Raw genomic sequence first — 17,275 nt, 5'->3', positions numbered from 1 at the left:
AGCCTATTCATATGAATGAGCTGCCATAACTCAATGCCTAATGTCATAATGCTGGTCTGGTATTTGGGGCTCTGCTATATCCCCAAGTACTGGTAAAGAAACAGTAGCAAAGTTAAGTATTGTAAGGGGAGGCAAGTTGAGGATCCTTTCCTAAACAAATTAATCTCTAAAATTCCAGACCTCTACATGCTACCAGCATGGAAAGCAACTCTTCCACCATATGGATTGATACAACCTCCCAGCAGCACCGTACAATGCTGATTTGCTGCATATTCAGCTTCACATGATTTTGTCTACACAAACTAATCCCAACATCAAAACTCACCACCGGGCCCTGAGGAGCATCTCCACCTCTGCCAGTCTCTTTATGGAAGTTGTAGTTGGCTCCAGAAGCTTTGGCCACCTTCTCCATAATAGTGTCTGGTTCCACGTCCTCATCAGCGCGGGCATTGACCGTGACGTGAGCGCCCTGAGGAAAGAGAATGTAGAAGGGGAAATAAAAGACCTGAATGTGCAAAAATTGCTATTAATTCACAAGATTTAGACAAGGCAATACAAGAAATGATGGGACCATCATCCTAAATAAATATAGAGATTTCAGCAGCAACAAAATATAACACAAACTGACATAAAATAAAAAATAAATCATATTTTAAAGAAAGAAAATCTTATTAAACCAACCAATGTAATAGGTTCAATCCACAACATTTATCAAATATGGATCATGAACAAAATATCATCATGCCATGGGGTCATATGTGTGCATTTCTGTGTCCAAATCTCCCCCTGACATATTTCTAACTCTTATAACACTGTTATTCATCCCTCCCCTCAGGCACGTTGTCTTGGTGTCACCTTCCTCTCATTTACCCCCCATATTCAAAACATTTCCAGGTCCGGTTCACCTCCGCAACATCTCCAAATCCACTCCTACCTGTCCCCTGAGACCACCAAACTCCTTGTACACGCTCCTATGTCTCATCTGGACTACTGTAACCTCCTCCTCTCTGGTATTCCACTTACCCGACGTTCTCCTCTACAATATATTATGAATGCTGCAGCCAGACTCATCCATCCTGCCCACCTACCTACTGATACACAGCCTTTGCACCTACCTACCCCATACATAGCCTTCCCACCTACCTACCCCATACACAGCCTTCCCACCTACCTACTCACCAACATATCTAATACACAGCTTTCCAACCAACAGCTAAGCCAAGACTTTTAGAGCTGCCCCAACTCTCTGGAATGGTCTTCCTCATCCGTTTCGGCTTGCTCCTACTTTCTGCTCATTTCAAACAGCCCTAAAACCCAATGCCTTAACCTCACTCTAACCCTCTTTTTTCTGTCACCTAAACCCTCACTACTCCCCCACCATTCCATATACCTCTCCTATTGTGTGATACTTCCCCCATCTCTTAGATTGTAAGCTCTGCGGGGCAGGGTCCTCTCCTCCTCCTGTGTCACTGTCTGTCATTTGCAACCTCTATTTATTGTACAGGGCTGCATCATATGTTGGCGCTATATAAATCCTATTTATTATTATTAATTATATTAATATTGATGATAATAATAATATTATTTTTATGCCAGTAGATGATCATTTCGGGGGGGATGTACCTTACACATCTAATCCCCATCTCCTGATTAAGCAGAGTCCTCCTGTAAATATCCGTCCCCATTTTGTCTGGATTGCACAGCTATGTGAACTCCATGCAATGTTCTTTGTACATATTTGGTGAGCGATGTGGGTTAGAAAACGGATGCACTCAAATTCTGGAATGCAGTGTATCACATTGAGTCTTTTATTAGGAATTGTTTAATTCCATATTAAAATACCATCCTGATTTTACTGATCCTTACAGGTTATATTTTGATGCCTTTGGAAGTTTCCAATATTTTTATAAAAATTTCCAGCAAGAATTAGAAAAAAAAAAATCTTCCTCTATGACTCTGGCTGGAACGCACAATACAAGATATGCTGAACAGAAATCTGGATAACATATTCCAGGGAATGGGCTCACAGCAGTTACACTGCATGTTCTAAAGACTAAAAAATGTCTAATTTTAGCTTTATGATTCATCGTGACAGCTCTTCATGCACTCACACAGTTTATTCCAATATCTACCTAATTCCTCAGACCTTTATCATTTAAATTCCATATAGCAATCTGTTTCCTCCATTAGACATTTCAAAGTCAGCATTAGTTTTGGGTTTACTGCCAAGCTGAATGATAAGTTGGCATCTTATGTTTTTTATTATATTACCAGGGCAGTGCCAATGTTCTGGTCACATGCCAAGAGCCACCACAAAGCCACGGTGGTGTAACCATTTGCATATTCATAGTTTGGATAAACTGAAGATTTATTGGTGACTAGACACCTTGTTGGGCTTTTTGGGGTAAGGGTTAAATGGAAATCTTGCCATGGAGATATTGATTGGAGAGATTGATTTTTCAATTTAAGAATCCAAGGCCAGGCAGGTCATTGTTACAGAAAGTGACGGGCAATGCAGTACTCCCTCTGGGTATCTAGCAAAAAGTTGAGCTGTGCATGTGCATCGTCTGCTTTGCTTACCCAGATACCCGGCAATCCTGGCTTCCTCTGCACATGTCTGAAATAAATACACCTACGCCATCCAGGCCTAGGAAATTAAGATGGCTGAAGATTGTCAACAGGAAGAGGAGGAGAAGAGAAGCAGGGAAGTGAAGGGAACCGAAGCATGGAAGAGAAGCGAAGAAAAGCAAAGAGGAGAGGAGGAGATAACGGTGCCCTGTAAGGGAATGGCACAGGTAAGTATTTGCGGGTTTATTCCGCTTTCAATGCCACAACTGGATACAAAATTCCTCCTTAGACCATGCATGCCTCAACTTTTCTTCTAAGAAGCCTATGAGTTGCATGTAAACAAACAGCCAAAACTCCCCATGGCAAACCTGGGACCAATGTGAGGACCCAAATGGCAAATCTATATAAAGCGTGAGCTTAAAGAAAATTAGTGAACTGATCTACAAACTACATGTCAGTGACAATGTTCTTCTTCAAAGGCTTCTCCATCTGGTGACCCCCAGGTTTCATTCTGACCCCGGATGTATTTGGAACTAAGCTGCAAAGCGTGGATAACTTCACTTTTCTATAGGGACACAGCCAATCAGACGCTGAACTGGGCTCAGGATTGTGATCACTTTCTGAATTCTCTCTTTAAAGAAATAAAAGTGGCCTTGAAAAGGAAGAATCCGCTGAGCATTTTGCAGGTAGAAATACAAAACACGTGAAGTCATTTCTCAGATGACTCAACCAGCCGCAGCTGTGGTTGGAGCAGATTAAAGACATCAGATCCGAGAACATCCAAAACCTATGTGGAAGGAAATATGAACCTTTGAGGACAATGTGAAATAGGGAATGAAGAGAAAAGCTGAGCTCAGAGAAACTGGAGGAACAAATATAGAAAAAGAAGATCTAAGCATCAGGAGACATTAAAGAATGATTACAGGAGGGCAGCTAAGAGAAAACAGATTTCCAAAAGCTAAATATAAAACGCTTCAAAAGCACAAAAGTTCAGTCAAGGAAACAGAAATCAAACTCTGAATTACACTGGAAGAGGCCAGGATATTGCTTTTGGTGACAACTAACTGTGATGGGTTCCTACTGTGTCTACAGGACAGAAAGTGAAGAAAAATCACCAAAGGTGAAATATCTTTAGGGGTTCTAGACCAACTCTCTATTTCAAACAGAAAAATTAGAAAAAGCAGTTTATCTCTTTTGGTATACTTTAGTTATCTATTATGAGCAGCATGGTGGCTCAGTGTTTAGTACTCTGGCCTTTGCTGCGCTGGGTCCCAGGTTCGAATCTCGGCCAGGACATTATCTGCATGGAGTTTGCAGGTTGTCCTCCGGGTACTCCGGTTTCTTCCCACAACGCAAAAACATGCAGTTAGGTTAATTGGCTTTCCCCAAAATTTACCTTAGACTGTGCTAATGACGTATGACTATGGTAGGGACATTAGATTGTGAGCTCCCCTGAGGTATAGCTAGTCACATGACTATATGCTTTGTACAGCACTGTGTAATATGTTGGTGCTATATAAATACTAAATAACGATCTTATAATTACCGGTTATCATAACGATATTTACTGATGAATTTTCTGCAGTTACATTACATACAGTTGTATTTAGGAGCTGCAAGGTTATTGGGGTAAACAGTGGGCTGCGTTCCCATTGGCTGATGGTTGTCAGAGGTGGGGAGGTTCTTCTTTTTTCCTCTCAATACCAGATTAGGAATAAAAAAATAATTCACTTGTGTGAATCTCTTTTTCTTCTGTCATACCTTGCAAGCCATACATAGACATGAGAAATTCTCTCTGCACCAAATCTAAAATGTCATTCAGCAGCAAGGGGTAAAAATACCGCAATATTCTGCAATCCTTACACCACTGCAACCCTACTGACTGCATGATTCCTGCATCATACTAAACTTCAATGCGTTTTGTGTATGGCCGGCCGTCTGCACATTTCAGCCAGACATACAATGACAAGATGACTAGTCGACTCCTCCAGGATGACTCCACCGGGGGATTTTCTTGAGTTGGATGGTCTGACATGTATTGGATTTCGGCAGTCTAATACAATCCTTATGTGTGTCTAAGTCAGCACTTCCTGTCTGGGTCAAGCTGCTGAAATAAAATACAGATTACATGTTCTGTGTCTACCTTCGTCTGGCTGTTCTGCATTAGGTGGTTCTAAGAATTGATTCTTTATATCTCTCTCCATGTATGGGCCAAAGAAAGGAATACAAATGTTATGTCTACCACAAAGCCGGAAGTCGTGGATAACATCAGAATCAGCAGCTTACTCCTCACATTGAGCTCGGAGATCTCAGCATCAGAGCCGGGTTACAGGAAAGGAACGCATATCTTATGCGGGAAGAAACTCATTTATAGAGTATTTATAGGGGTTTGGACAGGTTGTGGATTACGACATTCTCAAATTATTCTGTCCAGTAAATATCACATAAAATATATTGTATTATATGATTTGATATTCTTTAGGTGAAGCTTTAGTCTCCCTTTGCCCCCAGTGCCTAGCTTTCATGTTTACAGAGCTCTCTAGCTCAAGTTACAATTCACTAGCTATATTACATTCATAGATAGAAAATATCAGTTAATACTTAGAAGGTTTTTTTTTTTTAAACCTGTTGTAAATCGCACTAAACCAACAAGAACAGATATGGAAGCTCCACTTTAATATTCCACAATCTGGCCGGCCATTACTGCAGAAAGCGACAAGGTGATGTCTCTCCGGCAATAACCCTTCCTACCTGCCTGAAGGATCTGGGAGCACAGCTCATGCCGGAAATGAATGAACTGCGCAGGAGTTACGTCATCCCAGCCTGGCCAATCAGGATGGCCGAAGATTGTCTACAGGAAGAGTAGTAAGAAGATGTCAGCGAGTGCTTTGCCAAGGAATGGGCACCGGAAAGTATTGCAGGTTTAGTTTAGCTCAGGTTCCAGTGCGGTCATCTCATTCCTAGCCTCACTATATAGAGAGCCAATAACCTGGAACAGGCAGGCCACCAGTGAAGTCTGAAATCCCTTCCTGTACACTCTTTGCCTGCTGTGTAGTGACATGATAGCCCAATGCCTGAATCTGTCTGTAATGGGACTTGTGAATCTATATTCACAAGTCCTGACAGAAGCTGCCATCCATGGCCTCCTCCTCATCTCTGGCCTGCAGCAATCACACAGATCAGGAAAACCAGCAGAAATTCTGTTTTTGGGTTAGGGTCACAGAAAGTACTGAAACCGATGGACAGACCAAGACAGGGAACAGGGAAAAGCTATTTCCAGCCATGGCGGCCATCATACTTCTTCTCTTTGGGTTTCTCATGTGAATATATTAGTTTCACACAGAACAGAAACTTTCAGTCATTTCTCACATAATAATACCTTGTTGGTTCATTTCAGCATTGGAGTTCAACCCAGAAATGTTTTTAAGCTGGGTGGGAAGAAGCTGTAGGCAGGTGGCAGCCCCTGCATTGTGACCCAACTCAGCTGGGTGGTTACTGAAAAGTGCCGGGTGGTGCGCCCAGCTAAAAAGGGCCGGGGATACCATTAGATATTGGTTATCATCTGGCATCAGTAGATAAAATCAATCTACTGATGCCAGATGAAACAAGAATTCAGGCCTGGAATGGAGGGATCAGCTCTGTAATCTGATGGAAGGGTTAGGTACATGGGTGGGTTTACAGAATTGAGTCAGCTCAGATCAGACTCACCAGTAGCCATCCAATAATGACAGCAGTAATGGAGCCTGCAAACTCTGAAAAGTGTGGTCCCCAATCTTATCGCATGATTTGCGATGGGAGAGACAACAGGAAATCTACAAATTACCTGAAAGTTTGGAAAAAAAATAGAATAGTGAATCTCTAGAATGTGTGTTTGGTCTGATCACACTGGTGGCTACAGCAGCACAATTTGCTAAAACGCATAATGCCGACTGTGAAAGAAACGTGTCACCCCCCCACAATCCATTGCAGCTTGTATGGGGGGCCACATAGCTCCAGAGCAGTCAGAGTGCCAATGCTGGCCACAGTCCATTGCTCAAAGCACCTACAATGGTAACATAAGTGTCAGAATTGGACCATGGAGCAATGGAAGAAGGCCGGCTGATCTGTTTTATAAAACAAATTTGAATTAGGGAGGTGGCACCACATATCCAGTATACATTGGCACAGACTAATAACCTACTTTTAGTCAGTTAGGTCCCCATGAAGTGAGATTGTGTTCTCTAAGATTGAAAAAAAGAACTGTGGTATACAGAAAGCATAAAGTGCATTAGAATCAGACACAGATACAAATAACATGCAGATATCTGATATATACAGATGTAAGAGATGACCATTAATGTGTTACTGGCAACAAGCCGTCTTTTACCTTAAGAAAGTTTGCCATGGTGCTGACATGGTTGGCACACACTCCTTTCCTGGAATCATTGACGCCCTCCCCTGTCTGGCGGAGAAAGAACATAAGATAAAGTCAAGCCTGGCATAAAGTCAACCAACTTATTGGTAACATTGATCCTCCACTCACCCAATTGATGAGGACGTATTTGGGGAGACCGGAGTTGGGGTCCAGCACTCTGCAAAAAGCATACATAACCTTCCCGCTACTCAGCTCGTCCACCAGTTCTTCCAGCCCGCCATCTGTGGAATATTGGGGGGGGGGGAGAGAAGGAAAAGATGGAGTAAAGGGGGACAATTGGTGACACGGGGAGGAGGGGGGGGCACATATGGAAGCAGCAACACAAATGTAGCTGACTGCACACACATACAAGGCGGACGTGGTTAGAGCTCAATCTGCAGCAGCTCAGCAATTCATCACAGAGAATATTATCAAATACAAAACCACTCACCTCCAGTCCCCGCTAGTCTGATGTCATTGCTGTTTCCTTCATAAGTGTACAAAGCCCTGAAATGAAAATAGAAGATCAGACACAGCGAATACGTAATTACCAACGCAGCAAGCAAATGTGACCATTTAGAAGATTTGTGGCTTCCGTAATATAAAATCCACACATACTTATTTTAATAAAGCTTAAAAGTTTTGAAGTGAGACCCAGTGACTGGGCTTTTATCACAGGTACAACGAGCACCCCTGTACTTACCCCCCTGGGTAAGTCTTAGAGCCATGAGTAATACCCACAGGTACATAGGGATCTTTAATACACTTGAGTGGTGATATTGTGATTTGTGACAATTCTGAAAACAATGTCTCCTTTTTTTAATGAAAAGTTTCCATGCAAAGGTTTGTGTCTGAGTGGCTCATTCTGGGTTACAAACCATTGACAGCTACATAGAGGCCTTGTAAATGGTCACCAACCAACATAACAGACTGGTACTACCCGCTAAAGCTACGTACACACTTCCAATTATTATCGTTGGAAAACGAATGACGAACGTTCATGCACGATATATATGAACGATCGTATAGCACCGATCCTGCACATAGAGGTAACGACACGATCGTTCGTAGATATTGTACACACAATAGATACGATCGTTTGAACGATAGAGGAACTATGTGCACGACAGGAAAGTGAACGGACGTTCGTTCATCACGCATGCTCTGAACATGGACGATCAACGAACGACCGTACACACGAACGATGTTCAACGATCGTCGTCCAATCCGATCCGTCGGTCCGGTCGTTCGTTTCCAGCGACTTTCCTCGTTCGTCGGCGTCGTTGGTTACTTTTTTACGAACGATTTTTTGCCCAATCGATCGTTCGTGTTCGATTGGAACGATAAAAATTGGAAGTGTGTACGCACCTTAACATTCACATAAGCAAACCTGCCTAATAAAATTACCACAATGACTGAACGCGGAAGGGTCTGACCTCCTCGTGCACCACAGAGCTAAAATGGGAGCTTAATCTGGGTTTCCACCACAAAGGTAAAGTTTTTTGGCACCAAAATAAAGAGGCTTTTACCAAACCTATACTATGTGTCTGTTGAAATTCCACTTTATTTCAATTTTTTATAAAATGCAAGAAAAAGTGTTTACAAATAAACTATCACACACTTGGTGCAATATGCTTATTTACACATGGAAACATAAGACAATAACATTACTTACAGAACAAAAGCAGAATCGATAACGCGTTTCACAGGACACAGCCTGCTTCATCAGATCAGCATGCTCATAATATGGATTGAAGAGGGCGAGATGGTAACAATTTAGGTGAGATCATATAATTCTGTATATGAATTGCACAAAACCTGGAAAGGTTCTAGGAATAAATGTCCCCTAGGAATAAATGTCCCCAACAAAACAGATGTAACAAGACCCCTCAACAGGTATCGGAAGCTAGAGATAAAAATTCAATATTGATATATATCCACTGATCAGCACCATTAAACTGGAGAAAGGTGAGTGAGTCACATGACTCATATCCAGGTGTAACAGGTAGGTCTCCTCACCCCTGCACCAGCATAGCACTGGGACCCTTTAAGCTTCACTTGTTAAAGGGGTTATATAAAATGCCTAAAGGGCCCCAGAGCTACCAATATGAAATAATAAAATAATATTAAAAACAATTTTAGTTGTAGGTGTTAAAATATTTTCAATGTGACTTGGAGATGTTCCTGTGAATGTGAGCGACAATTGGAGTTACAGGATGGGGTGATTCGCATATCAGCAGCCCACCTGATGCAGAATAGAACAATTGTTGCAAGATTGTAGCTAATCTTTAGAAACAATATCCATTCACACCGCTCAGCCTGTGCTGGGACTTGTTGTCCCTCGTATGTATCACCATCTGATGCCGAGACACAAGAAGGAAGGAAGTACAAATATAGAGCAAAGTCATGATGTGGTCACAGTTTTTTTTCATAACGCTTTACCACAATTGCAAGGAACTCGCTGCTGTGTCATTCCCATCCTAACACTGCGCTATAGTAACATGCCAACTTCCACCATCTCTCCCAGCCCCCCTCTATCAGTGCCAGCCTGCCACACTATGGGTTAACACTTCCCACACATCCCCACTTCTTGTTTTCTACTTTAAAAGACACAGACTTCCTCAATTAGCCGGCAGTGAGCAGAGAACAACAAGAGCCTGCGTCACCCAGCAGCCAGTAAGACTGTCAGATAAGCAGGGAGGAAACAATAGGGCCAAATAAACGCAAATTATCATCTCTGCATCTAAAAATCAACATCAAATAAAATGCTGCAACGATCAGCAGACCAGAATAAAAGAATGAACAGAGGAGGTAAATCATTGAAAAGCTGCAAGGCCTGTGAGATAAAGGTGATCTCTAGGATCAGCAAATATTATACAATGTATATCATAGTCTTCTCTGAACTCCTGCAGATCTGTGCAGGAACTTCCTGTATTACAGACCGGTCACTGCAGCTCTCTCTCCATGTGCAGGCAGACTGGTCTTGTCTCCGCCCCCTCTAGTTTTCAGCAGGTAGCTGGTAGTGGGCGGGTTCCAAGTGGGTCCCTCCCACAGCTATAATCTCTGCACAGGATATGTACAGCACAGTGATAACGTCATTGTATAATACACCAGGCAGCCACCAGAAAACTAACTCCTTAGGGGACAGATTTACCTGCCAAATATATGCAATCCTTCAAAGCAACTCTCAACCTTTATAACACAAAAAAACTTGAAATAACTTTCAGGTCTCAGGGCCCCCCTTTCAGAATTATTAAATCCGCAGCTCACAGTATATTAGTGTGGGGGTCAGTGGGATGAATTCCTCTTACAGTGCTGGTCAGTGGGAAGAATGTCACCCTTACAGATGATCAGTGGGGTCACAAACTGACCTGTGAGGTGCAAACTGCTAATTGCATCCCCTAGCGCCCCCTGCAGGAGCCCTGGTTGGCAAACCTTGATCTATACACCCCAGGTAAAGGGTACAGCTAGTTCAGTGAGCACACTTTTCTCAGCTGCAGGTCATAATACAGATTGGTGGCAGCACATTGATGAGGTCATCATTTCCTCTACCATCCTGGAAGAATGTTCAGGAAGGGAGACTGACAGCACTTTCCGACATGAAATGTTAGGCTTCTATTATGGACTTTTTCTGGCTCTCTTCCTGCAGCTTGGGCTACTCAGCTTCCATCAGGGGAACATTGAGATCCATTTATTTAGAACGCCTATTGTCCCCTCCAACCTCTCTATAACCCAGTGCCAGCAACTTCCTCTTTACTCCTTTCATCTGCAAATTTTATGTGTGGAGAAGCGAGAGCCGAAGGATTTGAGATTTCAATATAATAAGACAATTCAAAATAAATTAAATATGAAAAATGTTTTCCATGATGATAATTACAAACGTTTACATACAGTCAGTGATAAACCCTCATGGGATAGACGACCTACTAATTTATAATTTCCCTATATACAAATCCCCCTAATGTTGCGGATTTTTCTTTGGAACTAGATTTTGTACATACAGGTAGTCCCCGGGTTACATACAAGATGTAGGTTTGTTCTTAAGTTGAATTTGTATGCAAGTCGGAACATGTACATTATTTTAATAAATGCAATTAGGACAGATGTTTGTCTCAGCATATTATTAGGCAGTGTGGTGTCAGTGACGGTATAAAATCCTCACTGTGAGTAAATCACAAACAAAGCAAAAACAAAGGAAAATCTTTATGTAGGCTAGAAATTCATTAAATTCTAGAGCAAGCTGTGGTTTGATTTGCAAAAAGAAACAACTGCGGAGTTTGTCTTGGTCATTAAAGAGTTACAAAAAGTAGCAAAAGAGCTCAGCTCCTAATATCACCCACAACCTCCTAGTTCATATCTAGGAGTCGTCTGTATGTCAGATGTAAAGTACAGGGGACTACCTGCTATACAGAGAAAATAACCATAACTTTACAGCACTCACAGCAAAGGTGATATTTCCACCAATTTACCCAAAATTCATCTCGCTATTTTTTTGAGTGTGTTTAAAGAGTGTGGAGGGTAATTTACAGTTTAGACAACAAACAATAGGCAATTAGGGGTGGCATCGGTGTACCTTGGATTTCTGTTTATCCCAGGTGGTTTTGGAACATAACCCCTCAATAAACGGGGGACAACTGTAGAAAAAGAGTGAAGCCCCCTTTTCTGACGCGTTTCGCCAACTAGGCTTCTTCAAAGATATGTAGAGACTAAATCACAAGGGAGGGATTGTTAGTATGATTATCATGATGGTTTATGTGGTATGCATAGTGTTACTTGTAGTAGGTTTTAGTAGATTCTAGGATATGAAGAGATGAAATAAGGAGGAAGGAGTATAAGAGCAGTGTTCTCTCCGGACACTTTTAGCCGGGCGCACCACTAAGCACTTTTGAGTAACCATCCGGCTGTTTTTAAATGCCTACAATTTATTCCCACCCGGCTTTAAAAAAATTTCTGGGTTGAACGCTGTAAGTATATACGAATATAGGATTATTTTTTTGTTTTCATTGGCATAATGGCAGAGCTGTTGGATTCACAGAGTTCTCCCGAGAATTTATCATTTAGCCAGTCAGACTACCTACCTGAATAACCAGTCCGCTACATATGAGTTTTTGTACACATAAAACCACAGATGGACGGTTTGTATTCCATTAAACTGTCACAATTATTGTTTGGGTTGGAAATCGACCAATGAATTAGAAGAAATCCAAAAAACTGATTTTCCATTTAAATTGCCAGACAATTTGAATTAGTGATTATTCACAGAAGCCGGGGTTTACGATTCCTTGTTACATCCTTGGTCCATCAATAGCACAGGAAAACGTAATGAAGAAATAATAGAGAACAAATCAGTTTTAAAAATGTTCCTTAACTTTTGCATACAAGGGAAAGCTAAACTCTTTGCTGCACACAGAACACACAACCCTTGTGTACATACGCTGCAATACACGGCATTGGTGACTTTATACATTTATATGATACAATCATACTCGCAATGTATAATTACACGGGTGGGACCCGGCTAGGGCTTTCCTTTGTGCCAGATGATAATCTTTAGCCTGAGAACCGGCTGCACGAGAAGCTGACTGTAGGTGAGCAAAACTTTATATTCCCCAATCCATACAAAGTGCAGACTCGTCTTCCTACATCTGGTATAATAATATTAATAATAATATTAAAAGACATTGAAATCCTTTCTTCATCCTTTATGTTGTCATGCTGCAATCATTCCAAGTAAAACAAGTCATGAAAGCGGACTGATCAAAGCACATTAGTGAGAATGAATCTCATAGTACTGGATGGGCCGCATTGTTCTGTTATAAATTAACTGCATCCCGAGGAAGCTACTGGATTGTTCTACACATTCGGCAAACATGGAATCCCTATCCAGACTACAGGTAAAGGTGATACAAACAAGAACACAATGAGCCAATCAATCATTTACCAATATTATCAATAGTGATTGTGTGCTGTTGAAAAAGTAAGTGCACCCCTGAGCTCAGAAGCTGGTGCTGCCCCCACGGGGGGAAATTACTTCCTTTTCGTATTTACATGAATTCCCAACCAGAGTCTGACATCTTGGGAAGATTGTGACAACTCTGCCATGCAAACTTTCTTAAGTTGCTTGTTTGAATTGTTTCCTATGTCCCCACATACCTTTCCCATCTAATTTACAAACAGGGCATTTGGCTCCCGCCCACAATCCTTCATGTTTTATTTGAGTGGATTTGTTATTTTGTTTTAGACCAACATTATGCTTAAATATTGATTTTCAGTTCACCTTAACCTTTGGGACTGATGGCCTTTTATACTGATCAAAAACTCTTTATAGGATGTAAAATTCATATATGACTTGATGACTATACAGGAAAGAGACCTTGAAGTAACAAGGAGACTCCAAACCATGACACTTTTTTAACACCATGCTTCACAGTTGGTAACAAAACAAAGGGACCCCAAACCATGACTTTTTACCACCATGCTTCACAGTTGGTATGAGGCTCCTCTCCTGAAAAGCTGTCTTTGGTTTGTGCAACACATAAACTGTTTCTGTGGGCAAACAACCCTATCTCCGGTCCACCGCTCCCCAGCACATTGTTCCAGAAGGCCCAGTCTCTGCCTCTATTCTCCATGGAATTTTAATATTTCCCTAATGTTCTCTGAACAAAGCTTTTCCTGGCTCCTTTCCCAGGTGGGGTATTGGTGCAATCTCTTTCTGATTGTAGATATACTCGGACATCAAATGCAAAGTTACCTACAGATCGCAAAGTATATTTTGGGGTCCTTAGAGCAATAAATGGTCAGCTCTTGGGGAGCATTTGTCAGGCTGGACACACTGAGATTTGTTTAAAATCCTTATTTATTGAATATTTTCCTTGCAGTGAAATGATTGTAAAGAAATAATTTGGTGATCTCTTTAAATCCACAACTGTCTTATTGAGATCTTTTGATCTTGATCTTGATATTAAGACATCACACATTAGGAGAGAACAGCAGATCCATATTTCAGGCACACCTAATGCTGGCTCCTCCGGCCTCATCCTAAATGAGGTTCTTATAACTGGCATCACCAAACTGTAAAGGGACAAAGAGGTGGCAAATACTGGGGTGTACTTATTTCTTCCACATGAAGAATCTGCAGGATAAATACACGGTGTGATTTTTGTGTCACTGGTCACCTTAATCTGCAGGAAATCCTTAAATGAAGATCTCATCTAAAACAATTTCTACTTCATATTTTATATCATCCAATAGAAAATGAGTACAGGTGACATAAGAACATAAATGATGGTTATGGGGTCATCTGATACCTAAAAAGGGTAATGTAAAAACATTGCAGTGCATCAGGAGACTTCCATATTTAATATTGTAAACTTCCCATACTAAGAGGGTACAGATCAGCCCTTGCTGCAGTCTTACCGTTAAGGGAGAGGAGAATGAAGAAAAGCTTCCCCTGGTTGTAGGCAAAATCACATCACCCCGCCGGGGCAATGAACACTCTGTAGTACACTAATTTGCATGGGGCTGTCAGATCTGGCCCATTCCTTCCCACCTCTCGCACTCTCTGGGATTGCTGGTTCTGGCACATTCCTTACCTGGCACCTACTCTGGCCCACTTACCCCTATGTCTTTCATCTTCCATAGTAGCCAAACTCAGGTCAACTACCTTTAACTTCTTGCACCTTCTCTAATTGCCGGCTCCGGCCCAATCTATTCCTGGCACATTCTTTATCACCTCTTTGGTTGCAGGCTCTTGTCTACTCCAACCCATGTCTGCACCTTCATGGTTACCAGTTCTGACCCATTCCCTCCCACCTACTGAACCTTCAAGATTGCCAACTCTTGCCCACTCCCACTGATGTCTTGTACCTTCCATGGTAGTCAACTCTGATCCTCTACTCTAACTTCTTGCAGCTCCCAAGGTTGATGGCTCTGGCACATTCCCTACCATTTTTGGTACCTTCATGGATGCCAGCTCTAGAAACTTCCATTCACCTCCTCAACCTTCTGTTGGTTACCAGCTCTGGCCAACTCCCTCACCCCTAAAGAAACTTTCATGGGTACCTGCTCTGGCCTACTTTTTCCTATGTCTAACACCTCCCATGGTAGCCAACTCTGGTCTATGATCTCCAACTTCTTGCACCTTCTGTAATTGCATGTTCTGGCCCTTTCCCTTCCTGGCACCATCTCAGTAACCTCTTTAGTTGCAGGGTCTTGCAACTAAAGTTGCATACTCTCTCACAGTTGCCAGTTCTGGAACGTTCCTTCCCACCTACTAAAACTTTTAGGGGTACCAGCTCTGGACTACTCATTCTGATGTCTTGCACCTTCCCAGGTAGCCAACCCAGGTCCACCACCTCCAACTTCTTGCAGCTTCCAAGGTTGATGGCTCTGGTCCACTCGCTTCCACTTTTGGTACCTTCATGGGTGCCAACTCTAGTACCACCATTTTGCCTCTGTTGCACCTTCAGTTGGTTACCAACTACGGCCCACTCCCTCACCCCTATATAAATTTTCAAGGTACCAGCCCTGGCCTACTTTTTCCTATGTCTCACATGTTCAATGGTGGCCAACTCTGGCCATGATCTCAAAATTCTTCCACCTTCTGTAATTGCCGGCTCTGGTCCATTCCCTACCTGTCACCTTCTTGGGTACAAGCTCTTGCCTAATCACTCCCATATCTTGCACCTTCATGGTTGCCAGTTCTGACCCACTCTTTCCCACCTACTAAAACTACACATTTTGATGTCTTGCATGTTCCATGGTAGTCAACTCTGATCCACTACTCTTCTTGCAGCTTCTCCAAGGTGGCTGGCTTTGGCCCATTTCCTTCATGTTGGCCAACTCTAGCAACTCTCGTTCACTTCATCCACTTTCAATGGGCTACCAGTTCCGGCTAACTCTCCTTCCCCTCCAAGGCTGCCAGGTCTGGTCCACTTCTCCCCACCCCCAGAACCTTCTGTGGTTGGAAGCTCTGGCCCACTTCTTGCACCCTCTTAGTACTCACAGACCAATGGTGAGATAGAGGAGGAGGTGGGTGCAGACCACAGACGTTGGCACCCTGACCTCAGACATAATAATAACCCCAACTATAACATCAGATTAGGAGATGTGCTCGTCCTTTGGGTTAAAAAACTATAAACATTTTTGGACACCCCACAGGTTCACCCCGAGACAACCTATAAAGCCAATAATAGGATAAGAAATCTGCTGAGAGATTCCCAGGGGGCAAAAAGCCAATCCTGAATATTCATTGGTCAGCCAACACAGACAGAAAACAATGCAACCAATCGGGGAAATTTACAAAGTTATCGATTTCCACATGCGTTGTGATCACATGACCTGTTAATATTCATCATGAAGTCACCACCGATATCCCATAATGCATTGCTCATACAGAACGGCCGCCTGCACGCCGCAAAGTATTTGTCATATATGTAATTAATGATCCGCGGATATAAATAAACTCCATAAACTACAAAGAGAACGTTCCAGGCCCAACACTGCCGCTGTCATAGAATAAAGAAATAACAACATACAATGCGACATAGGGAAGATGGCCACAGAACACCCCCCGACGGGTACAAAAAAAAAACCCCTAACGCATTCTCAGGGGGTCCATAAGATTGAATAGTGGCACAAACCCCATTAAAGTTTATGTGTGTGTCTATGGTGCCACAAATACACCCCCACCATGGCCACCTTCATGGTTATACATATGGATTCATACCCATAGGTACCTCCAGAATTAGTCTTTTTTTTGGGGGGTTAGGAACATTTTCAGCCATACCTAATAATCCTGCCAGAAATGCTGAGCCCTTGTCACTTCCTGTAATCATAAAACAAATCCCAAACCAGCATACAATTCTCCTGTAATCTACCTGCAGTCTATGCTTCCATTGACTAAATATTACCTGGGGGCCCTTGCTGATTTCAGGGGCCCCATCTGTAAGGTAAGGTGACCTCTCACATTTTAGGATGAAAGGTACGGTGGTCCCACCCCCTATGGAGACATCTGAATGGAGCAATGACAGCCCATAGAGTGACATGCAGGGACCCCAGCCATCCAGCAGGGGCACGCTGGGACTTGTAGTCCTTCACACACAGCCAGGCCCATCACTCACCAGTCAGTCTTGGATTTCCCGTCCACAACATCCTTATAGGCGGCTTGTAGAGCTGCGCCATTCTTACTGAGATTCACAGACATTCTCCTGCTGCAGTCTGGGCCCCTGAGAACCACCTGAAGTCTCCTGTGTCCGGGCCCCTGAGCACCTCCTGCACTTCCTCCACCACCCAGCCCCGCACTGCGCCCTCTCC

General features: G+C 42.7%; 1 protein-coding gene across 1 annotated transcript in view; it reads right to left on the bottom strand.

Moving 5' to 3' along the window:
* The window catches only part of DBNL (drebrin like), a 31,038-nt gene extending 13,763 nt beyond the window's left edge, over positions 1 to 17,275 (bottom strand). Inside the window, exons 1-5 of the mRNA XM_072402905.1 lie at positions 17,083 to 17,275; positions 7,413 to 7,468; positions 7,091 to 7,203; positions 6,935 to 7,009; positions 326 to 469 (exon numbers count right to left, since the gene is read on the bottom strand). Of these exons, the coding sequence (XP_072259006.1) occupies positions 326 to 469; positions 6,935 to 7,009; positions 7,091 to 7,203; positions 7,413 to 7,468; positions 17,083 to 17,165 (471 nt within the window). The 5' untranslated portion in view covers positions 17,166 to 17,275. The remainder of the gene's footprint in view (positions 1 to 325; positions 470 to 6,934; positions 7,010 to 7,090; positions 7,204 to 7,412; positions 7,469 to 17,082) is intronic.

Source organism: Pyxicephalus adspersus, chromosome 2 (genome assembly GCF_032062135.1).
Source record: "Pyxicephalus adspersus chromosome 2, UCB_Pads_2.0, whole genome shotgun sequence".
NCBI classification, from domain to species: Eukaryota; Metazoa; Chordata; class Amphibia; order Anura; family Pyxicephalidae; genus Pyxicephalus; species Pyxicephalus adspersus.
This window is presented reverse-complemented; position numbering and strand designations above follow the sequence as displayed.